This window comes from Monodelphis domestica, chromosome 2, assembly GCF_027887165.1.
Source record: "Monodelphis domestica isolate mMonDom1 chromosome 2, mMonDom1.pri, whole genome shotgun sequence".
Classification (NCBI taxonomy): Eukaryota; Metazoa; Chordata; class Mammalia; order Didelphimorphia; family Didelphidae; genus Monodelphis; species Monodelphis domestica.
In genome coordinates, this window is record NC_077228.1 from 457,672,245 (window position 1) to 457,697,436 (window position 25,192).

A 25,192-nucleotide genomic window follows, 5' to 3' on the forward strand; every position below is an offset into this window, starting at 1 on the left:
AAAGCAGAACATATAGTCCCCGGCTTCTGTCTCCACACTGCATAAAAACACATCTCGAGTTAGATTCTTTTCCTAGATTGATGCTATAGTATAATAAGAAGGTACATCAATAACAGTAACATATGTAACTGGAGTTAATAGTAACTGGAGAAACAACTTTAAATGATTCATGGTCTCATACTGAAAAACAAGAAAAATATGTTTAAATAAAGATTAAACCAGAGCTGGTTACCATTTATCCTGTGAATTTTGAGAAATATCAGTCAGTGCATGATAAAGACAATAATTTTCCTTAACTCAATCTTTTTTTTTGGGAGGAAAAAAGGTAAAAACTCAAAAGTTACTTTAAAAACACAATATTTCTGTGACCTCTGATGCTGTGCAATTTTGGATGATTTTCACTCAGTTCAATCTGAATGTGAATAAGCTACTAATTTATAGAACTACCTGAGTTAACAATTGGTGTAAACTATTTTTTCCAATAGGAGGGATATTTTACACTGAAAACTATTAGCCTTTTTGTATCATGGAAGCCCTCTATGATGTCTGGTGAAGCCTATGTACTTTTTTGAAAAATAATGTTTTTAAATAAATAAAATACATAGGATTTCAAAAAGAAACCCATTATTCTGAAATCCAGTTTTAAAAATTAAAAAAAAAAAGTCACAGACCCCCAGGTTAAGAATGCTGCCTTCTTTTTAAAAATAATTTGCCCCCAATTACCTATAAAAACGATTTTTAACATTCAATTTTTGAAAGTTTTGAGTTCCAAATTCTCTCCCTTTTTTCCATCCTCCCTCATCCTCTGCCACTCGTCCCTCTCCCTGAGATGATAAGCAATCTGATCCAGACTTTATATGTGCAATCATGTAAAATATTTTTCCATATTGGTCATTTCTGGAAGAGATCTCAAAAAAGATAGAAAGAGTGAAATAGAGTATGTTTCAGACTACATTTAGACTCAGTTATTTCTTGGAGGGCAGATGGTATTTTTCATTATGAGTCACTGGATCATTGCATTCTGAGAATAACTAGGCCATTCATAGTTGTTCATTAAAAAATATTGCTGTCACTATGTAAAATGTTCTTCTGGTTCTACTCATTTCACTTTGCATCAGTTTGTGTCTTTCTAGATTTTTCCAAAAAGAGAATCCCTTCTTTATAGAATGTTCACACATAATTTCTTAGAACTCCATACAATGAGGAAATTAGAGTTAGAAAGGTCCTTAGAGCTTACCTAACCTAACCCCCTCATTTTACAGTTGAGGAAATTGAAGTCCAGAGAATCAAAGGTTCTCCTCATTTCATTCCACATGCATCAGCTCATGTAGGTCTCTCCAGTTCTTAATAGAAATCCATCAATTCATCATTCCTTATAGCAAAATAGTATTACATCACCATCATATACCACAATTTGTTCAGCCAGTCCCCAACTGAGGGACATTTATATATATGTTTATATAAATTTTCCAAATTTTTGCCACCACAAAAAGGTACAGCTATAAATATTTTTGTACAAATAGGTCCATCTCCATTTTTTAAAAATCTCTTTGAGGGTACAAACCCAGTAGTAGTATTGCTGGATCCAAAGGCATGCAATCTTTTAAGGTTTTTGAAGTTAGAGAAGGAAAAAAAGATTATTGTTTAGTTTTGCTAAGCTTTAAACTAAACTTTATCATTTCTTTCAATTGTTTAAAAACAGTATTCTGAGTAAACAACAGGCTTCACCAGACTGCCAAAGACGACCATGATACAAAAAGACAAATTCCTGGTGTAAAAGTATCACCACTATTAGATTTATGCCAAATGCCAAACTAAGATAAGGATATATTTAGTACCTAGTCACATTTGGAATGATTTGAATAGAAATCATTTAAAATAGCATAAAAATCTAGTCTATAGCCAAGAAGGTTAGGGGTGTCTATGTATGCATATATGTGTGTGCGCACTCATGAACCTGAAGGTCTGGGTGAATACTGATCCTGTCACCTTGGGTTCATAAGCATCTTGCTCTAGGACAATAAGATCATACATCTAGAAGGAAATTCAGAGACCCCAAAGTAATTGGTCAAAGAAGCAGACTAAGGTTCAGAGAGGTTCAGTGCCAGGTTGGTCATAAGGTAAAGTAGTTTTTGGCTGCAGGGGTTGGTAATCTATGCTGGTAGAGGGAATGCCTACATCAAAGTTGTAGAGGTTTGAAACACTGAAATATTTGCCTAGCATATTTAATTTTTAAATGTATCTCCAGTTTCAGCCCATTACAAATCTCTCTTAAATATCATTCTTATTAAATACTTTTCTCAACACATTAAATTCACAATTGTTTAAAGACAGATTTTTTTTTGTCAACCTAAACCTTCTGTTTCTTTTTTTCTCCTACTGTTTCAGAGTTCATTTGGCCATGTAGTAATTTCCAAATTCTATTGTCCTGCTTCTGTCTTCAAGTGGTAGTCTCTCACCGAGAATGACAATTGTCTTTGTGCATTATCATCTGTTGATGTATCCTCATGTGGCTTTGAAGTCCAAAGGCTGAGGCTCAGAGTTTGTGGCACATGGGGCATGGGACGCCAGTTATTACCGGAGGTGCAGTTGTGGCCTGGTGTCGGCGTTCACGCGCAGCGGCAAGATGTCGACGTCGCTCATCTTCAAAGGTGGTGGCGGCCTGGTTAATGTGGGTTTGCCAGCTGCTTCTGTCAGAGGCAGTGAGTTCTAGTTGCTTTGGTGTAATGCCAGCCCACTTCAAGTTGGACTTTAGCTGGTCCCTGAATCTTTACTTTGGTCGGCCTTGTTTCCTGAGTCCAGCTGACAGTTCACCATAGAATACCTGTCTTGGTATTCGCTGTGAGTCCATGCGGATGACGTGTCCAGACCATCGTAGCTGGGTTTTGAGGACCATGACTTTGATGGTGGTGGAGTTGGCTCTGTTGAGGACTTCCTGATTGGTGATTCGGTCCTGCCATTGGATCCTCATGATTGACCGGAGAGAGCGTTGGTGGAATTGCTCCAGCTGCTTCATGTGCTTCCGGTACAGTGTCCATGTCTCACAACCGTACAGGAGCGAGCTGAGGACTACTGCGTTGTACACTTTGAGCTTCGTCACAGTGCTTACACCTCTATGTTGGAGGACTTTGCAGCGCAGCTGCCCAAGTGCCTGGCTGGCCTTTTGGATCCTGGCATTAATCTCGTGGTCTAGGGACCCGTCGTTGGCGATGGTGCTGCCCAGGTACTTGAAAGTGTTGATGTTAGAAAGCTGCGTGCTGTCGATTGTAATGCATGGCTGGTTCGTTGGCCTCCCTGGTGCAGGTTGGGACAGCACCTGTGTTTTGCTGAGGCTGATAGTCAGGCCAAACAGTTTTGTTGCGGTGGAGAACCTGTCCACAATGGTTTGGAGATGATTTTCTTGGTGGGCCATGAGAGCACAGTCATCTGCAAAGAGAGCTTCCAGGATGAGTCTCTCTGTTGTCTTTGTTTTTGCAGTCAGGTGGCGAAGGTTGAATAGTGAGTCATCCAGTCAGTATTTGATGTAGATGCCCAGGTCTAGATCCATCACAGCATGTTGTAATACCTGGTTGAAAAATAGGTTGAATAGAACCGGAGCAAGGACACAGCCTTTTTTCATGCCACTGGAGATGTTGAAGCGATCGGAAGTCTCTCCACCAGATAGGACTTCCCCTGTCATGTCGACATGAAAGAGCTGGATCAGTTTGACGAATTTTTCTGGGCAACCGAGCTTGCTGAGTATCACCCACAATGCGTCCCTGTTCACTGTGTTGAACACTTTTGTCAGGTCTATGAAAACAATGTAGAGACTCAGGTTCTGCTCAAGGCATTTTTCCTGCATTTGCCTCACTGTGAAGACCATGTCGATGGTGCTACGATCTGGTTGGAAGCCACACTGTGATTCAGGCAGGTTCTGTTCTGAAACAGATGACAGGAGTCTGTTGAGTATAACATGGGCGAGGATCTTTCCAGCAGTGGAGAGTAGTGAGACGCCTTTGTTCTTGTATAGGGCTACCATGGAGACATCTCTGAGTTCTGGGGGCATGTCTTCCTCTTCCCATATGCTGGTCAACACTATGTGGAATGCCTGGAGTGCCTTTCCATTTAAGGCCTTGTACACCTCGGTTGGGATCCCGTCTTTACCATTTAAGGCCTTGCCTGCACTCATTTGTTGAATGGCTTTTTGGACTTCCTCTATTGAAGGAGGGACATCAAGTTGTTCAATGGTGCGGTGGGGGGGGTGTGTGTGTGTGTGTGTGCTTCTGTCTAGTAACTGAAATAACCTATATCTTTCCCTCAGATATTCAATACTTTTATTTATGATTATCACCATATTGTGACTATTGGCTTGGCAGCCCACATCTCTTCAATTATTTAAATTCATCTTTTCTGGGACTTTTGTAGCTCTGAATATATTCACTTAAAGAATCCTTCTAACTCCAGTATTTTGTGACTTTTGTTCTCTCTTTCAGTCTTATAGGGTTCTCAATACTCTTCTCAATGCTCTTCTCATTCCTATTTTCTAAGATTAAATCCATACCTTTATCTTTTTAAAACTTCCCAGTTATTAACTTTGTGCAAGTATAATGAGGTATAATTATAAAATAACAATTTATTTTAAAAATCCAAATGAGTACAGTCCTCTTTGACAGGAACCAATAGAAGTCTTGCTCTAATGATTCTATGATGGCTCAGAAAATTTTTTGAATTGTCTCAGAACTTGTGGCATTCTTCTGTACATGCTTTATGGTGGTATGTCATCATTCTTTGAGGGGATATTGGGCTTTTTGGAAATAACCAACTGTTGGGGCAGCTGGGTGGCTTGATGGATTGAGAACCAGGTCTAGAGTTGGGAGGTCCTGGGTTCAAATCTTGCCTCAGACACTTCCTAGATGTGTGATCCTGTGCAAGTCATTTAACCCCCATTGCCTAGCCCTTCTTGCTCTTCTGCCTTGGAACCAATATACAGTATTGCTTCTAAGACAGTAAGGTAAGGGTTAGAAAAAAAAGAAATTACCAATTGTTATACCTAGCATTTACATAGCATTTCAAGACTTGCAAAGAGCTTAATGTATATGAGCTCATCTTAATCCCCACAAAACCTTTTTATTGTGAAGACGGTGCTATTAGTATTCCTCATTTTATAGATAAGGAAACCTGATGCTGAGAAAGGGTAAGTAATTTGTCCAGGGTCACTCAGCTGGTAAGTGTATATGGAAGTATATGAGGAAGGATTCAAATTCAAATCTTTCTGACTCCTGTGTCACCTAGCTGCTTAACTACTGAAAAGGGTAAGGGGTCAAGTTGGCCATCACTGTTTCTGCTTAAAATACAAAACTCTCCAATAACATGTAACAATAAAATGAGATAAAGATTGATTTCTCTGCATCACAAGCTGACTTTGGATATACTGACAATAAATGTCTAGATGAATAAATCATCTCTGTGTAAATTGCATCACATGTATATGTAATCTGTCAAAAGGAAAATCAGCTTATTAACTGTATTGAATCACCATTCACTCTTATCTTGCTTATCTAATCACCAATCTAGACAGCTTACTTACCTATGAACACCATCTGATTTTCTTTGTTCAAAAATGAGGGTTTTACCTTCTGGAGACATAAGGTGGAAATCAATGTCTAATCCTGCTCCATCTAAAACCTGTGATGAGAAAAAAAGAAAAAGGAAAGACTCATTTAAAATGCTGAGAAAAATTTTTATAAAGTAGTTTTTATATGAAGGCTAATTCATTTAATTAAAATTTTTCATAATCCACAGGAATATTCATGTCCCAACCTGGGGAAAATTCTGGCCACTCTGCTGTTTCTGAAACTATCTTTCCCTTTTCTTATTTTGTCAATAATTCATCCATTAATATGCTCATGTTAGTATAAATGGGATCATACTACTGCTTTATTATCTTCTTGAATTTTCTTATAATTATGATAGGATTCTCTTCAAAGGAGGGAGTATGTTTCTTAAAACTATTGAGATCCATTTGAATGAAGCTTTTCTTTTGTTTGACAGTAACCAGCTTTTTGTTATTCATCACCATGGGAACCTCTTGCAGTGGGAATGCACTCCCCTCCCCCCCAACACATACAGAGTTTTCTAGCTCTGCTATATCCTGCTCAAGTTTTGTTTGTACAGGTGACTGTTGGTGGTCATATTCAATTTCTTCCTCATCTCTTCACTTAATTTTCCTTGTCAATTTATGACCCCTTCCAGATATCACATCTTCAAATCCCTGATCTGTTTTAGTTTCGATGATATGAACCAATTTAGGATGTAAATAACAGACATCCTACAGAGGGAAGGCACCAACATCCCCAGACATCCTAACAGAAACCAGTATAGGATGTCCAAAAATGATAAACACAATATCTGGTATGGAGGGTTGGGCAGAGGTATCCCCCTAATGTACCCTCGAATTGTTTTGTTAACCATTTGGGTAAGATTTCCCATATTCAGATATTTTAATCTGAACCACATTGTTGTCAATGTTTGAGTCACTGCAGACCCCGCTTCTGTGACAATTTGTGCTGGAAGTGGGAGAAACACTGCTATTTTGAATCTCCATGGTGCTGAAGGGGAGCTGAGGACCTAGGCAGTCTATATCTGACTTTTGAAATATAAATAGTATTTTTCTTGTTAACAGGTTCTTTTGGTCCCAAAATTGGCTCGCCAAATGTAATAAGGGTTATTGACCCTTATTGATTGTTGGTATTGGTATAGGTATTTCCAATACCTGTGTTCTGAGTGGACAGGCTGTTGGTTTTGACTGTTAAGAAAGATTGCTTCTCTAAACAATACCTCAAGAATTCTGGCTCAGGCCTATTATATAAAAATATATTTATTGTAGATTGTATATGTATTGTATTTAGAGGAAGGGATAATAAAAGGAAAACAGGTAGAAAGGCAATTCTTATATTTTGAAGGTCCCTATGCTAATAAATCTTACTATAACCACCCAACAAATCTGGTCTGCAAAGACCTGCTTCTTCTTTGGCAAAGTCAAAGTTTTTCTCTCTTCCTAGTTTATCTAAAACCCCCAAATCCTTATCTAACTATCCTAATCTAAATATAAACTTATAAACAAGAAGATTAAGTCAGGTTTCTCTTTCTTGCTGCTCAGATGTGATTTCCAGCTGGTTAGAGATTTCACTGCCTTCTCCACTCAACAGGTCAGACTTTACTGCCACCTATTAGGGCAGTCACAAGTACTGCACCCAACAAACTCCTCTTCTCTGGCTGGATAAGATGGGTTATTCTTGGTATAAATTCACCAAGATTTTCCAACCTCGAAGAGCTGCTCTCTTTGGATCATCTAACCTTGATCAGGTCAGCCCAAAAAGTGAGAGCATTTAGATCAACTGCCTTTCTCAAAGCTCCCTGAGAAAATTCTCTCCCATCAATCATTCCTGAGATTCCATTCATATTTAAAGAAACTCAACTTGTTAATCTCTCATGTATCTAACAATAAATTATGCTACTTAACTCTATTTCTGAATGAACTCTTAATTAATATTTCTCTACAGCGTTGAATGGCATGAATCATGTAATTATTCCATGATTTCAAAATGTGAATTATAGAAATGTTCCATAACGTAAATTAATCCAGTACAATGGATGACTTCGGGAGCAGCAGAAAAGACAAGTCAGAAATATCTGTTGGAATTGGTTGTAATAGTTCAGGCACGTAGTAATGAGGCCTGTACAAGAGTGATGGTCATGGAAACAGAGGGGACAAACCTTGGCAAGAGACTGACCACAAGAGGTATGGAAAAAAATAAAGGCTGAAGATAATAAAACCAAGGTTTAAAACAGAGCCATGAGGAAGAGCAGGTTTGGGAGAAACTCAAATAAATAGGATTCTGGGAATGTTGAGTTAGAGGTGCCAGTAGAGAATCTACTGTCTTGATGATGCCTTATAGAAAGGTAGGGATGTAGGTATGGGCTAGTTAGGACTAGAAATATAGATCTGGGAGTCAACAGGAAGAATAATATTTACGGTGAAGATGGTGGCCAACTACTGAATAATATGCAATACCAATATTAAAGGATTAGGAAGATAAAGAGTGGCCAACAAAGGAGAACGGTGGGAGAGAACTATGATAGAATGTTGCTTCATAATCCAAGTGAGAAGAAGAAAAAAGAAAGAAGGTATTCGAGTGTTCAATACTACAGAGAAGTTATGGATGAAGACTAACAAAAGTTGACTAGGTTTAATGAAAGAAGAAACCACTAATGACCTCTGACAGAACAGTCATTATATTAGAGAGATATGGGGAAAGCAGCTAAATTGTGAAGTTCTGATGACAGGATGAGAATATGAAATAAAAATCCTTCTTAGATGGATGAGAGATGATAAAACCCACTTAGGAACTCCCCAGGGCCAGTAAAGCACAACCTTTAAAAGTAGTAAAAACAAGTTTATTAAGGGTAGGGAAATGATAAATACAGACCTAAATCTATCCAGCTATATCTCCTCCCCTCCAATCTATACGCCGTCTCGAGGGGTTCATTCTTCTGTTTTTCTCAAGCCCTTCTTATATCTTCCTGCTCTTATCTAAAAATCCCCAAAGCTATCTGATTATAAACCTACCTAATACGGATGAACAAAAAAGAGGAATAGGAAAGGACTCAGAGGTGAATTTGAGCCCTTACCTAAAGCCTGGGGTTGGCTTCACTAGATAACTCGAAGTCCCAAGTCTTTGGGATTACCTTGACCAAGTGGATTTTTGACATATGGATCACAGCCAGATGGTCTCTGTACCTCAGGGCAAACAGTCCACTCCAAAGCAGATTCTCAAACCAAGGATCACTAATCACTCCACGAGATTAGGACTGCCAAGGAAAAACCTGCCAGAGCAAAACCTCCTTCCAGCTCAGTCAGAGAGTGAATGACCATTATTAATGCCAGTAAAATTTTCACAATCCTTCTCTCCTCAGAATCTTCTCCCAGGGCTGGTATCCAAATTCTCCTCTTCCTCTTCAAACAAATCCATGAAATTTACTCTATCCCTTACTTCCTACAAGTAAACAACTATTCACCCACCTAGTACATTATTGCTAGATGAAACTTTCTAAAATGGTATCCTATCATGTCACTTCTCTGCTCAAAATTCTTCAACAGTTCCCCATTGCCTATGGAATAAAACCCCATTATTTGGGATGGGCTTCAAGCCGTCCAATGTCTGTCCCTATCTACTTGTGACCCTACTTGTCCATTTTTATCTCCCATCATTCTCTAATATGTACACTCCTGTTAAGACTGCATCTTTCATTTCTGATCTTATGTATGCTGGATTGTTATCATGAAATATCACTATTTCACCACCTTTCCAAAGCCAACCCATTCTTACCAGCTTAAGGTGTTTCTTCATAAATATTTTCTTGACCACTATAGCTTGGAGTGATTGTTTCTTCCTCTCAGTTCTTACTGAATTACCCTCATCCTCTCATCCCATTCAACATATTCAATCAATCAAAGTTTTTTTTTAAACTTTTATTCTGAAAGTACTATATGTTGCTGATGGTATGATTTTTAAGTCTGTTGTCTTTAAAAAGATTTTCTACAGTGTCTTAATTTTTTTTTCCTGTTCAAATTAATCCAAATGGCTACACACATTTTATAACTAGATGGGAATCTATTTTGCTAGCATTTATATGTTTTTGAAAAGTTGAAGCACCAAACAGAACAACTCTATTTTTTCTACTATGTGTAGATGTATAAGACTAAATCATGATTTGCTTATAAATTTTCCTGTAAATTCTCCAGAAGAAAAAAGTGGCTTTTGTAGTCTTGAAAAAAAATTTCTGATTATTCAGTTCACTACGCATTTTCTCTTTATGTACAAGGGACTTTGGGACTTGTAATTGAGACAAAACATAAAAGATCAATCCCTCAGGTTCCCTCTCAAACCTGCAAGAACATATGCTCTAAAGAAAGTCCCACCTCACTGTTCTGATTAGTGTTTGCTTTGCTTCTCTGATTAGCTGCAGGCTGGGCCCCCTTCAATGGCACAGCCCTAGAAAATATATTTTCTTCCACCAATTCTTGGACCTACGGCTTATTCTACATCATGTTTATGTTTCATGTATGTGTCTGTCTAATTAAAAGATTTCTAAGCTCAGTCACAGTCCTAACCCTGTGTTCACTCCCACATAAAAGAAAGCCAGGTAACATGAGGAAGTTTGAAAGAGAACTGCTTAGGCTAGCTTTTGTGGAAAGGAAAACTGAATCAAGTTTTGGCATTTTTGCCCAGTGAGGTGGAGCAGACAGCGGTTGGAATGTGATCAGGATGGGGAGTGACAGGTGGAGAGAAAGAGGATTGTAGGGAAAATGGCTAACTGAAGGGTCTGGCTGACTGAAGAGTCTTTGCCCTCTGAACTCAGCTGAGTGTGGAGCATAGACCAGGAACTCTATATCCCAACCTGTGGAATACCTTGCCTCCATTCCCTTACTCTGGAGAAGAAGGTTCCTGTGAGAGCATCCATTAGAGAAAGAACTAGACAAAAGTAAGCTGTTGAAAGTTGATCCTTAACTTCAGGGGGCCACCATGAAGATCCTTTCTATCCCTTGACCTTCCCAAGAAAGACACTTGCCTTTTGTTTAGTAAGACAGAGATAGTGACTAGTTAGGAAGGAAACAAAGAAAATGGAAGCTGAGCCATCTTGGCTCAGCTGAAGAAGCAGCAAGGGTCTCCTATTCCCACTTACCTATTCCCTTTATTGATCTACGCTAATTAAACTACTTAAAAAATAGAAGATCGAAGTCAGATTCATATTGAAGGGAGAACAAAGAAAGAGAGACCGGTGGCTGTTAAATTTTATGTGGTTGGACTTAGTATTTAATTGGTGGTCGTCAGGGATTTAATTTCTAAATCCCAAAATGAATTACTAAAAATAAAATGTAATTTATGGTAGTTTATTTTATAATAGAGGGAAGATATGAGAGAGAGAGAGAGAGAGAGAGAGAGAGAGAGAGAGAGAGAGAGAGAGAGAGAGAGAGAGAGAGAGAGAGAGAGAGAGAGAGAGAGAGAGAGAGAGAGAGAGAACGAACTTTGGCTTCCTCTGAATCAGTTAGAAAATTCTAAGGCACCAGTCAGGGGAAAGGAGTCTCAAGATGATGAGCCTTTCTTGGAGATTCACACTTCCAGAAAGGGCAAGGAAAGAAGTCCGCCTTTACACTCACCACGGTCGAAAAGGAAAGCAGTCTAATGTCTCCTGCACAAACTCCTCCAGGGGTCCAGTTCCACAGCCAAGTGTATTCACTCCAAGTCTGAGTGTCTGTCTTCCAGTCCAACTCTGAGTGACTGATGAATCCAGTGTGTCTCAGTTTTCCACTATTTAAAGACCTTTTTCTCTTGTGTCACCTCCCCTAAATTTTATGTCTACCAATCACAGCAGATGCTTTTCTCCAGGACTTCCCATTCTTTCACACATGGGTCATAGACCTCCCACTCAAATGTATGAAATGGGTGTTCACACCTTTTGGTGGTTAAAATGGGTAGATCTACTTTAAATACTGGGTTTACACTTTTGGGGATTTAAATCTAAAAATAGACAGGGGATTACAATTTAATCTTTACAATAAAGAAAGAGCTAAGTACCTTCATTGTTACAATCAGGGGAGAGACAAATCCAATCTTCATATGGCTAAGTTAGCCTTTAGCCTAGCATAAAACAATGAAAGCCAACAGTGACAGTCTGCCTGCTGGACAAGGGAGACTTCTGGGGTTAACTATCAGTCAAGCCTTGAGGAGTAAACTCCACTATTTCCCAGAAGTCACTCAAAACACTGGTACTGTCATCCTTAACCTAACCTTACCTTACCCAGGGGTACCTCTCTTGTGGGTTGAGAGAAAAGAGGAAATTTCACAGTCTCTCAGCAGGGTACCTCTCTCCTTTTACCTCACCAGCAACCATATTTCCTCTGTCCTTTCAACTCCTCCATTCCCTGTTACAAACCCTTTCTTATTCCCCATACCTCTTCAATCCTCTTCAATATATTCATCTATTACTCTTTGCTGTTCCTAGAAGGTTTGGAAGACTGTTTTAGGAAGTCATTCCTGGGGGCAGCTAGGTGGCTCCGTGAATAGAGTCAGACCTAGAGACAAGAGGTCCTGGGTTGAAATTTGACCTCAGAGACTTCCCAACTATGTGACCAAAGGACAAGTCACTTAACCCCAATTCTTAGCCCTTTCTGTTTTCTGCTTTGAACTAATACTTCAGAGCATGAATTCTAAGATGAAAGGTAAGGGTTAAAAAAAAAATGTCATTCCTGGAAGCCAATAGGTGACTGGAGCCTGAGTTAGCATCAGAATTATGAGAAGGACTGCGAAGAGCCGAAACTTCAGAGGTTTCCAAAGGTACAAAAAGCCAGGAAGCCTTCTAGAAATTTGGCTCCAGGAACTGTGCTAAATTTGTGTTTCTACCCAAAGCAGGCAAAAAAGAAAAGTAGGATGAAAGTGATTCTGAGAAAGGGGGCATTTTAAATCAGCATCTAAAGGTTCTTACATGTTTTCCTGAGGCAATTTTGGATATAGCACTTATGATAAAGAGCCATCCTATGGTTAAATAAAAATTATTCGATGCTTACATATTTCTGGTGATTAATGTTGGCATGAATGATAATGGCAGGGAAAACATGGAAATAATATCTAGAGACTATAAAATCTCAGGAGTGAACTGAAAAAAAGTACAGGTAAAGTTTTAATCAATCTTTGTAAATGAAACTTGAACTTTTGAAGGGAAAGAATGATACAGAATGTTGATTGTTGGTTAAGAAGATGGCATTGGAATATGGAATTTGATTTTCTGGACCATGGCTTAAGATACTAGAAAAACAGATTCTTAGTTGGAGTTGGAGTATATGTAATATGGAATGGGAAGAATATATTTGTTTAGAGACAGGATTGAATTAAGAAAGCTTTAAACTAAAAATTGAAGGGGAGATCAGATTAGCCCCAAACGGACAATTTTGAGGTAGAATCATAACCTCTATCTACTCATTATTTGTCTAATCTTGCATATTCTCTAACCTAGCAAACAATCTCCTATACTAAATCCTGAGCTACCTAAGAGTAAACCAACTCCCATTCCCCTTCCTAAACCCTAAACACATTCTTTCAATCTCAATCCCAACCACTTCAACCTAATCCCTCCAATATACCACTCCCTCTCCTGGTCTCCTGTACTTCCTGGAACTTCTGTTCTATAATTCTATAATTAACAAAGTTCCTTTAATTTTATATTCCATTATCTCCTGATTCTTCCATCTTTTGGCCCTCATAGAGGCATATTCTGGAAATCTGAGAAGTCTGAAGAATATTTTTTCTTACTAAAAGAAGAATAACTCAAATTCTTGCCTTGTCTTTGCTAATAAATTCACTTCAAAAGGCAGAAGAAATAATTAGCAGAGCTGGTAATTAAGGCCTCATTCTGATCAAGTAGGAAGAATTGTTAAGTGAAGTGAAAAAAAAGAAATGACTGGTATATTTATAATCATCTTATGTCTACTCTAGACTTTAAACCATTTTTCAAAAGGTTCAAAGAAAAAATAGTATGAGCTATTGATCTAATTAGAAAGAACAGTTTAAAAAAATTTTGATGAGAAAATTGATTGAGCCTGAAGAATCAAGAGGAAGTAGCCTAAAGATATTGATTTGATTACAGTCTTATCATTTAATTCAATTTTAAAATGAATATATATACAATAGAGAGAAGCAGGTACATGTGGTTGAAGATCAGACCATGTGATTTCCCTTTTCAATTAAATTTTCTATTGCCTTTATGATCAAATAGCAATCCTTTTGTTCAGTTATTTTTTTTAAACCCTTATCTTCCATCATAGTCAATACTATGTATTGGCTCCAAGGCAGAAGAGTGGTAAGGGCTAGGAAATGGGGGTTAAGTAACTTGCTCATGGTTCCCCCAGCTGGGAAGTGTCTGAGGCCAGATTTGAACCTAGAACCTCATCCCCTGAGCCACCCAGCTGCCCCTCCTCTGTTTAGTTTTTAAAGCCTATCAGGACCTTTCTCCAACCAGTCTTTCCAGCTTTAATGGACATTATTCTTCTCCCATGAACTTTGAGATATACACAAACTTCCATGCTCCTCCATTCCTAGCTCTATGCCTTTGAAAATGTTGGTTCCATATGCCTGGAATGAATCTCCCAAATTACTAGTATCCTTTCTTCCAAATTCTCTTTATATATTTATATCTATTTTATATTTATGTTGTATATATGTACTTGACATATACTCCTTTTGAATGTAAGTCCTTGTGAGTAGGCATTCTTTCATTTTTTAAATACTTCCATCCCAAGTGCTTAGCACAATGGCTGGCACATTGTGGGGGTTTACTGGATGCTTGCTGACTGACTGACTGAGTGAGAAGTTAGGTCACTTGTTTCAGATCACATAAGTCAGCACTCATCCAAGAAAACTTAAGCCCAGATTCTCCTCTATTTATATCATCTTCCCTTTCAGATAGTTAGAAACACTAAAACAGAATAAGCTGAGACTTGTAAAAATGCTAGCAAAAAACAAAAGGAATTTTTAAAGCTATGCGAGGAGTAGGAAGAACAAAAAATCAGTCTTCTGCTTAGGGTGTGTAGTACATCATGAACTACAAAGAAAACTATTCAAACATTTGCTTCATTCAGTTCCCTATAAAGAAAACAATCTTCAGATTGGAAAAGAATTGAATAAATGGCGAATCAATGATGAAGAGGAGCTACAGCTCAAAATAAGTGAAGAGATGATGACAGCTCCCTAATGCCCTAACGTTCAATTCATATGTGGCAATGTACTATCTGATCCAGTTTTTTGTTTGAAACTTTCCTACAAATAATGGCTGAGAGTATAATTAGTTTACATTAGGACTTAGCAGGCAACTGCTAATTTCCAATCAAAGGCAAGTGAGCAAACTAGTATAATATTAAGAGGAAAAGACTGGAAGACTAACACAAATTAAAGCTTACTCTGGAGTACCAAAACATCATAATTATTGCACTTCAAAATGAAGGTTGGTCATAAGAGAACTACTAACAACAAAAAAAAGAGGCTATTACAGATATGGTGAAATAATAATAACATTATCAAGGTGTTACTTTGGGGAAAGTATATAACATTAGAGTCTTGTATTACAAGATATTAAATAATATGTGTCAAGGCCTAAAGTTCTCGTGCTTTCTTGAATTAAAGACCTCCTTGGCCTCTCTTGAACGGAAGACTTAATCAGTTTCTACAATTCAGTTAAATTTGTCTCATAGTAGATGTTATGGACAAATGAGAGTTTGCTCTGTTTATGGTAACCAAATGAAAAATGGGAACATTTTCAGTTAGAAATAGTAGTTTGATTCTGGAAGATATTTTCTTAAAGGGTATATGGCATGAATATTATTCTTTTTCTACTTGAAAATTTGAAAAACCTTACATTGTGTATCCTAGGTTTTACTTTGACAAGGAATTTTGTCTTCTATGTCACAATCACTGATCTAGAAGCTGAAAGTTGTTTGGATGAAGAAGGGTATTGTGATCAGGAGAAGGACTTTCCCTTCTGAATTTCTCTTGAATAAGAATTGCATATATAGTCATCAAATGGGCTCTGATAGACTTTAGCTAAAATGTAGAGTTTTAGACTCTTAAACACTTTTATATAACTAGACAAAATTCAATGGAGAAACAAAAGACCCCAAGTCTCAAGGTAAATGATTGAGGGTGGGAATGAAGGGAATGTGTAGTGCTATTAAAACTCAAACTACACTAATAATAAACACTACTTATTATTAATTTTTAAAAAGTTGATGAATAGAACAAATTAGGAAAACAAGACCCAGAAGTAAATGAACATAATAGCACAGTAATCAATAACACTAAGAACATTAAATTAGTGAGATAATGACCTTCTATGTTACAAAAAAATGCTAGGAAAATTGGTAACAAGACTAGGAAAAAAAGTTTAGATCAACAACTCTCATCATAAGCTTCAATAAGTTCCAATGGATTTGTTGTTGCAGAATTGTTTTTTTAGTCATATTTAACTTTTCATGGCCTTGGTTAGGGTTTTCTTGGCAGAGATCCTGAACTGGTATGTCACTGCCGCTTCCAGCTCATTTTACAGATGAAGAAACCAAGGCAAAAAGGGTTAAGTGACTTGCCTAGCCTCTGACACATTTAATTAAGTATCTGAGGGCAAATCTGAATTGAGGAAATTAAGTCTTCCTAAATGTAGGCCTGGTACTCTATCCACTTCACCACATAACTGTCCATCCAATGGATAGAGATCCAAATAAAAAAAGGTCATATTATAGACAAATTACAGGAGATGGGAAGGGGTTACTTTTTACAGTTATGGATAGAAGAAACAGATTAAAGAAAACGATCACTATATTTTCCTCTGGCTTCCTCCCTACTTTTTCCCAGAGAGTGTAAACAAGGAATTTTCCAAGAACAAGGGAGACCTGCAAAGGTTGAAGAAAATGTGTTTGGAAGGGCTATGGAACATTCAGGAGCCCGTGGGGGAAGGGAGAATTCCATGGAAGATTCTGGGCAGTCTCTTACCTAAGACTCTGGAAAGAGCTGGTTAGGAGATTATCTCTTCTAATACCCTTTTTGCCCGCCTGAGCTGAAGGAAAAAGTTTGCCCTAAACTGAAGATCACCCTGGATCACAATTTCCCCGAGGGGAACTATATCCCTTGAAAGACAGTTTTGATCCTACCATCAAACGTAGCCATACAGAACAGCTGGCAGGGTCTCCTTGGTCCCTCTGCCTGCTCTCTCTCTCTTCAAGAAATAAATTAGATAATTTAGATTAAAGAAGAACTGTCTCAAAGTTTGTGTAACAGGAGGGAGGATTTTCAAATCAAGAAGAAGGGTGGGAGGGGTTGCCTCACCCTCTGGTCAGGTACGGATTGACTCCATTAAAAGTAGTCCAGCTTAGTGGAGGAAGAGAGAAGGTGCTACCCAGAAATCAGTTCCCAACAGCAGCTGGTTTTCTGGTTCCAGCATCTTTCAAGCCCTGCCTGCTTTTCTCTCTCTATTACAAGAGTCATCAAATATAGTTATCACATATAATAATTAGTATTTTTGAAAACAAAATAAGGGGGAAAATTCCCAGCATAACTTACTGAAAAAGTTAAAATATGTGCAGTGTGGCACATCTTTGCAAAGGGGTAAGTTGAGAGTTTTTTGTCCTTTTTTCTTCTTTTGAGCCATGTTTATAATTTTTTCAATATTCATTTTTGAAAACACCCCCATTTCTATGGTGGCCACTACCATTCTCTCAGTTAGCCAGGTTTATTAAGTTGGAACCACCCTTGATATTTGATGTTTGCCTCTTACTTCATATGCTTCATGTCCCATCAGATATCAAGTCTACCTATATAGACTTTTCATGTGTTTTCCATTTATATAGCCATCATTATGATTAAGGTCTTATCCTCCCCACAGAGCCTCCTATTTGTTCATCCTGCTTCCAGGTCTCACCATCTAATAATCCATCCTCTACATAAATTGTGACTATTGTCACTTGCCTGATCAAAACCAGACTTCCTCAGAGACATTTCTCTATAAAACCTCCAGGAGAGAGAGAGGTTAACTTGGGGTCTAATGGAATTACCCAAGTTGTCTGTGTTAAGATTTCAGGGCATCTGTAAACTTGGATGGGGAAAACATTATGTTTAATTTTCATTAATCTCTAACTGAAATGTAGCATTTCTGGCAATTATGGCTCTTTTTGTTGTTGTTAATCACCCTTATTAGGGGCAGCTAGGTGGATCTAAAGACAGGGAATCCTGGGTTCAAATCTGACCTCAGACACTTACTAGTTGTATAATCCTGTGCAAATCACTTAATCCCAATTATCTAACCCCTTGCCACTTTTATGCCTTGGAACCAATACTTAGTATTGATTCTTAGGTAAGGGTTTAAAAAAATCATTATTCTAAGAAAGTCATTATTCTAAGAAAAGTTCCATAGGATTGACCAGACTGCCAGAAAAAAGTAAAGATGCAACCTGGATACAATCCACAATTCTTAGCTCAGATTTTAAGGCCTTCCACAATCTGGCCAACCTACCTTTCTAGACTATTTTGCATTGTATTCATACTCTTTATTCACTTTATATTCCAACCAAACTGAACTACTTTTCTGAACTTGACACTCCATTTCCTGCCTTTCTGAAATTACAAAAAGATACTCCCTCCCATCCTAGGATGCACTATTCTCATTTCTGCCTCTCAGAATTCTTACCTTTTTTTTCCAAGGCTAAGTTCTTTTTAGTCTCTGATCCCCTAATAGTGCTCTCTTCTACCAACTTAACTTATATTTCACAACAAAAAGATAAGGAAGTCTAAGTTCCTTGAGGGAAAAGGCAATTTTTTCTCTTTTTTTAGTCCAACACCTGGCACAGTGACAGGTACACAAAGATTTACTGATAAATGCTTTATTGTAATAAATACAAGTTTCAGGGAGGGAGATTTTGACTGCTGTTTTGTAAGGTAGTGAGTTCCACTGGCTTTAAGTCACTTAGTGATACTGAAGAGGGTTTTCATATATTGATTCTAGATTGAATTAAATGATTTCTGAAGTCTCTTCAAACTTTGAAAGTTTTTAGTTATATAATTTTATATCCCTTATATGTATGTACCCATACATACCCATACCCATGTACTATGTACCCAACAGACACTACAAATCATTCTTTAGTTAAGTATATCTAAGATATGAAAGCCTGGTTAAGAAATAGAGAACCCTTGCCTTTAAAAAAATACATTAAAAGAAAAAATGGTAGCTTTAAGGTAACTTAAAAATATTGAAACAGGAAGTATGAGAAATTGCCCAAATTGTAAAGAGGAGAATGGGAAAGGCAAGAATCTGATACAGAGACATTCATTAGTATGAACTATATAAATTACCATTAGGTTTAGACTGTTATCAGCAAAAGGACAGGTTGACTTAAGAAGGATTTTGGTCTTCTTAAGGTTTGAAAAATTTGAGGTCATATCACTCCACTGTTGGTGTCTTCTAAAATTTCTAGTTTGATGCTTTTACCCTTTTCTGTCCAAGTCCTTTCCCATGTAAAATGGGTTGATGTGTAGGTTGGACTTGAAAGTCTCTTTAAAAGTCTATTGAAGGGGCAAAGATCAGTTTCAAATCTGGCCTCAGGCACTTCTTAGCTCTGTGATCTGGACCAACTCCCTTAAACCCAATTGCCTAGTCCTTGCTGCTTTTCTGTTTTAAAAATGACTCTCAGAAAGTAAAGGTTATGGGGGGCAGGGTGAAAAGTCTGTTGAGATGGTATAGAAAAATCACTTCCCACTGATCTGGCTCAGCCTCCAAGCTCTACTCAAGAGTTCTAAGGAATCCACCAAGTTGCCTTCATCATTCAAAACTAAATACAAAGGGAACTGAAAATTACTGAAATTAATTTAAAGCAACAGTTCCTCCCATAACTTACAAAATTGTTTACTATACTGATTTATTCTATAGAACAAGGCATACCTGTAATACTAGTGCTATGTGAGATAAAAGTTCAAAATGTTGGACTAAACTGTACAAGGAGCAGTCTAGTTAAGCTTAGACAAACTCATTACCAAAGCATTGATGATCTAGTAATTATTTCTTTCCAACTACAGCATCAGAAATAAAAAGGAATAGCCTTACTGATAAAACCAAAGATCTTTGAAATAATGAATTAAGAACTATAATAATAGCTTAAATGGTAAAGAGTTTTAAGGTTTACCAAGCACTTTGCATACATTATCTCATTTGTTTCTCATAAATTATTATATTTATATATATAAACCTGTATATGACCAAAGAGGAAACTAAGGCTTCAAAAGGGGAAGAGACATGCCCAGAATCTCAAGATTTTATACTAAAATATGATCTTCACATTTCCATTATGCTTGGAATGGGAAAATATAATGTGCTAAGTTTAACTTTATAAATATTAGTGGAATGAGCATTTCTCCCAACTTATTTAATGTATGAAAATTTAGGTTCAATTCTGATAATCCAACCCAATAAATCAAGCCAGTATCTGTGATAAATCTATTAGTCCTATAGGTTTTTGGTTAGAGGTCAAAGCAAAGAGAAAACATCATAACTAAACCTTCCTAAGAAGAGATTATAATAGTAAGTCTTAATAAATTCATGTATTTACATAGAATATTTTTTTGCTCTTATTGTATCATATTTTTATTTATTTTGTTAAATACTTCCCAATTACATTTTAATCTGGTTTGGGCAAAGCAACAATTTTGACACTTTTGGCTTTAAGTCATTCTTGTTATTTCTAGAATTAGGATAGAAACATCTGAAAATAAAACAAAAGAATCTAAAAAATCTACTTTGCTACAGGTCACTAAGTGAGAACAATTTAATCTATGTAGGATATTTTAAGAAGTGCTAATATAAGTTTTTTCCATGTTACTACCACCATACTTTGATAAACTACTGGAATCCTTCTTTAGTATACCCCTAACACAGTAATCTGGGACATGGAATTGGCATACTTCTTATTCCCCACTATCAAGTCTGGCCAATAGGTCTAGACCCATACCACTTCCGCTACCATCCCTCATTAGGCTCTTCTTTTCTGAGGTTTATCCTCCCCATTCCATCCCAGTTGTATTCCCCAAATAGATCCTGGTTGCTATGATCTACTAGCCTCCAGATTATACTGCTTCCAATGCCTGTATCATAGATTTTGTCTCTACTCCTATCTCTGATCTCATGCTCAAGGACTTAGATATGTATAATGGTGTTCCTGGCTGCCCAACTATGTTCATTAACCTCAATTCCCATGATCTACACTTTAATACACCTCCACTAACCACAAGGATGGTAATTTATTAGATCTCAAAAGCTAGATCAGATTTAACTATAGTACCACCATGTTTTTCTACTCTAAAATTATCCTGAAACTTTCAGAATACCTCTATTTCTCTTTATTTGCTTAGTCATAGAATCTCGAAGTTGGGAGGGACTCCAGAGGTCACCTAGTCTATCCTATACCCCCAGCTTTGGCTTCACTTTACTCTCTTTACAACCTTTGAACTTAATCAGCTTAACTAGAAACATACATATTGTTCTCCACCCTTGATGTACTTGCCCCTTTATCCTCCCTCCCAGTCCTCAAGTCTGGATCATCCCATCTGCCTTCTCCCAAGCAGATATATACCAATGGAGAGAGTCATATCACTTTGCCACTTAACTTTCACTACTCACTCACTGCTCTGCAAAGCCTAGGTTGATTCAACTCCATTCTCAAGGTGGATCTAAACTGTTTCTTTTCACCTAACACACCCAATGCCACTACACACACCACTTTCTCCCAATAAATGCCTTTCCTTTCTACTTTTCTGGGAAAAATATAAGCCATCAAAAATAATATACCCCCAATATCCTCTAATCATATTCAATCTCCCCATTCACTTGATCCTTCTTTACTTTCTGCAAACATTCTCAGGGGCATTTCTTTAAAAGCCTTCACAATGATTATGCATCTCAAGCTATTCTCTTTTTCTCTTCCCTTTCACTGTCAACTTCTTCAAAAGGAACATCTCCAATCTGTTCTGACTTCTTCATCAGGCACCACTTAATCCCTAGCAACGATTTAGACCTTACTTTCCCTAAGAATCCAATTGCTAAACCCAATGCTTTTCTTTAGGCTCTCTGATCTCTCTGCTCCTTCAGACCCTGAGACTCAGTCCTCCTCTGGTTTTTCAGTGACACTACTCTTTCCTCAATCTTTTTCTGTTTCACTGACTCCTCATTTTCTAAACTTTGTTGGGTCATCATCTATTTTCTATCCCCTGGAAAGCTAAGTGATACAGTGGACAGAGTGCTGAGCCTTAAGTTCAAATCCAGTCCCAGATATATTGTAGGCAAGTAAACCTTGTCTACATGAGGTACCTTTATATTATAAAATGGAAATATTTTTCATGTACTGCCAAAATAATCTTAAGGTGAAGGTCTCATGCCATCTACTTGCTTAAAAAACCTCCAAAATGACATGGGGATAAAATACAAATTCCTTCTTTGGCCACTGAGGTCCTCATCCAATCAGGGTTCTGACCACCTTTCCAACCTTATCTTAAATTAGTTCCAGTTAAACCATTGTACTAGTTATTCTTGGAACTAGACATTCCACCTCCACCACTCAAAATCCTTATCTTTCAGGGCTTGGTTATGCAATTTCCCTTTTGTGAAGTCTTCCTTGAATCACAGCTCTTTTCTCCCCCCACCCGAGTGCCTTTTCACCCTTTCTCAATTTGCCATTCATTATACTGTTTGCACACCTTTTTGTCTACAATATTGTAGAATAAATATGCTTAGAGTAGAATATAAACCCTTTGAGGGCAGGAACTATTGTGTTCCTAACTTTTTCCCAGCAAAGTGGCTTCCCTTCTTGTTATAGGGGCTTAGCAACTTAATGTTTGGTCAAAGTGAACAATTAGCCCCTAGAAAAAGAAATTTAGAGTTGTTAATTCATAATTCCTTTACAAGCTCATTTTGGTAATGCCCATTCCATGAGAAAACAGGTATAAAATTTTTTTCCAACCTGTTCTAAACATAAAATTGTTTTTATTTTTTGCACTATTTTGTTTGATTTTTTTTTTCTAATGTGTTTAGTTAAAATTGAAGGACTCTGCTTTTACAAACTTATGACTGGAAGGAAGCCTACAAGCATCATTGGATTCTGTTAGCAAGTGCTTTGATTCAGTTTACTTTTCTGTCACTCGCCTTGAAAATAAAGATATATATATATATATATATATATATATATATATATATATGAAGAAAAGAAAAGCAGAAAAGTATGCCCATTTTCAGGTGTGGACCAAGAAACTAGGTGATATTTTCTCCTTCAATATGTTCTAAATATAATTCTGAGCAGAATTTGTAGAAAAGGTCAAAAAGAGGTAGGGGGCAAAGACAAAACTCCACAGGAGCTAAATCATTTTAAAGCTTGGCACTAACAAAGAGAATAAAGGCCTGACATTTGTAAGAATTTACAAATTTTAATTAAAATCTTGATTTAATTTCTTCAAATTCCAGATTTACTTTTCCCTTTCCCCTATTCTGCTGCAGTGAATAAAACTTAAGTGGAAGCTGTTGACACTCTGAAAACAGGAAACAAGTGAAGGAGGGAAGAAGGGTTCTTACTGTTAACCCAAACCTACTGTAGTTAAAAGAAAAAAAAGGACAACTTTCCAAAATGTTGGATTTTACAGCAGAGATAATCACCACATGGTCCCAAGGGAAGAATGCTTTACTGAAGCAAAAGACTTTAGCGAAGTGAGTGGGAGAATTTCAGGCGAATGCCAACACCCTCGTCCCAGTGACAACGTGTCTTCCGCGTGGTCACCATCCTGCTACTCTCAGCCCAGCCTGAACATCCAGGCACGCAGATATGAGCTGGCCAGAAAAGAGACGGGCATGTTATGAAACAAAGGGAAAAGTCACCGACATCACCGGTTCCAGCCTGGTTCCTACTGGGGCAAAGAGGAGCGGGCGGATGGTTTAACCCGGGTCACGCCCACTTGGCTTCCCCCCAGCCCGATGACGCGGTGACAGGCCCTGTGTCGCCCGCCAGGGGGGTGGGGGGCGGCGGCTGCATTTTAGCGGCGGCCCCTCTTTTCCCCAGAATGTAGTCTGCTGACCCATTAGTGAAGGTGGTCGTCCCAGAAGTGCGGGGGGGTGGGGGTGGGGTCATCCGCCTGCGGGCGGCGGGAGGCGGCAGGCGGCAGGGTGGTCTGCGGCCGCTTACCTGGTACTCGATCTCCAGCGTGGCCTTGACGGGCATGGGCTGATAGAAGCACTCCTTCAGGCCAGCGGGAAGGGTGATGGTGAAGTCGCTGTCCAGCGAAGGCGAAAAGCCCGACACAGAGGGAGGCGGCAGCGCCACCGCGGCCCAGATTAGAGATAAGGGTATCCAGACCCCAGGCTCGTCCATCTCGACCGGAATGGTCAGTAACTGGACAGATTCGGGACCTTCGGGCTACTTGCGGCGGTGTCCGTCTTCTGTTCACTGCAGGGTCCCGATGTCCGTCCAGAGGTCGCCTCCTGCCCCCGCTTCGAAGACCCCACCCGCCCCGCTGCAGGTTTCAGCCCTAGACCTAGCAGTTCCTCTCACCGAAGGCCGCGCCCCGTCCGCACTTGGGTGGGGAATAGAAGGCGGAGCCACCGCCCCTTTCTACTGGGAGCCCAATATCTTTTCGCCGCCGCCGCCGCCGCCTCCTCAGTCGCCTCCAGCCAAAGCCAACTGGTGAGTAAAAAAGAACACGGACTTTCTCTAAGTTACGCCCCTTTGAAAGGGACTTTTTAAGAAAGTTCCCCCTTCCGCCGCCATCCTCTTCGGAGAATTGTGGGAAATGTAGTTCCTGGGGTCGCTGAAAGACGCAACTTGGTCGCGCTCCATGGACTACAATACCCGAAAGGCCACAGACGCCTAAGGGCATCCCGGTCGTTTTTTGCGCTTGCGCGGGAATAGGAGCGTCGGGAAGGGGGTGTTTTTAACGGCTTTCGCGGCTGTTACAAACCAGAGAGGTGATCTTGGAGGCATGCTCTTTATGCTGTACCTCCAACCTTTTCTCCTGGGGGCCTGATAGAGAGGCCTTAGGCCGTGGCAGCTGTGGACCAGAAGAGAAACGGAGGTGTTGGATGCGACAGGGTTTGGTTCTGTCACCAAATACTGCTCCGGTGGTGGGATTTGTTCTGGTCCAGGAGAGACTGAAGTCTGGAGGCGGGCCGAAGGAGAGCGGCTAGTCCGGCTCGCTACTGCAGCACTCTGTCAACTAGAAAGAAACCATGAACTCCAGTTGCCATCGGTTTGTCACCGCCCTAGGGTGGTCGGATTCCGATAGGATTAGCGGGGTTGGCTCCCTTTCCCCGCGAAAAGGGAGAAACCAGATTCTCTCCCTTTTCTCGTCAAGACCAATCTTTGGACCTGGTTCAGATCTTAATTGGAGATTGAAGGAGAATTTCCCATCTCCTTCTTCCCCAACTCTTAGCAGCTTCCATCCGAGAACTGCTTTAAGGTGCGTGTCTGATTCTGCCCTGGGAAAAAAGCTAAAGCACTTAATCAGAAAGAGCAGAGCGTAAAGAATATTGCCTGGAAGAGGGGAAAAACAAAAACAAAAAACTTAGTTATTACTGTCAACCAATTATA

At 38.8% G+C, this 25,192-nt stretch overlaps 1 protein-coding gene and 1 non-coding gene across 10 annotated transcripts in view; one reads left to right on the forward strand and one right to left on the reverse strand.

Moving 5' to 3' along the window:
- LOC107650989 (uncharacterized) lies at positions 1–23,643 on the reverse strand. Its single transcript, XR_008916734.1, has 3 exons — positions 5,800–23,643; positions 5,567–5,664; positions 1–37 (listed from the first exon to the last, which is right to left on the reverse strand). It is a non-coding gene; the product is annotated as an uncharacterized LOC107650989 (transcript).
- Positions 23,609–25,192, forward strand: part of CCDC18 (coiled-coil domain containing 18) — a 120,050-nt gene continuing 118,466 nt past the window's right edge. For 7 of the 9 annotated variants that reach the window (XR_008916731.1, XR_008916732.1, XR_008916733.1 and 4 more), the window contains exon 1: positions 23,609–24,289. Coding sequence is in view for 5 of the 9 variants with exons in the window: in XM_056819088.1 (XP_056675066.1) it covers positions 23,868–24,289 (422 nt within the window). In the remaining 4 variants the exon portion in view is untranslated. Of the gene's footprint in view, positions 25,062–25,192 lie in introns of all 9 variants that reach the window. The other 2 variants (XM_056819090.1, XM_056819091.1) reach the window with 2 other exon arrangements.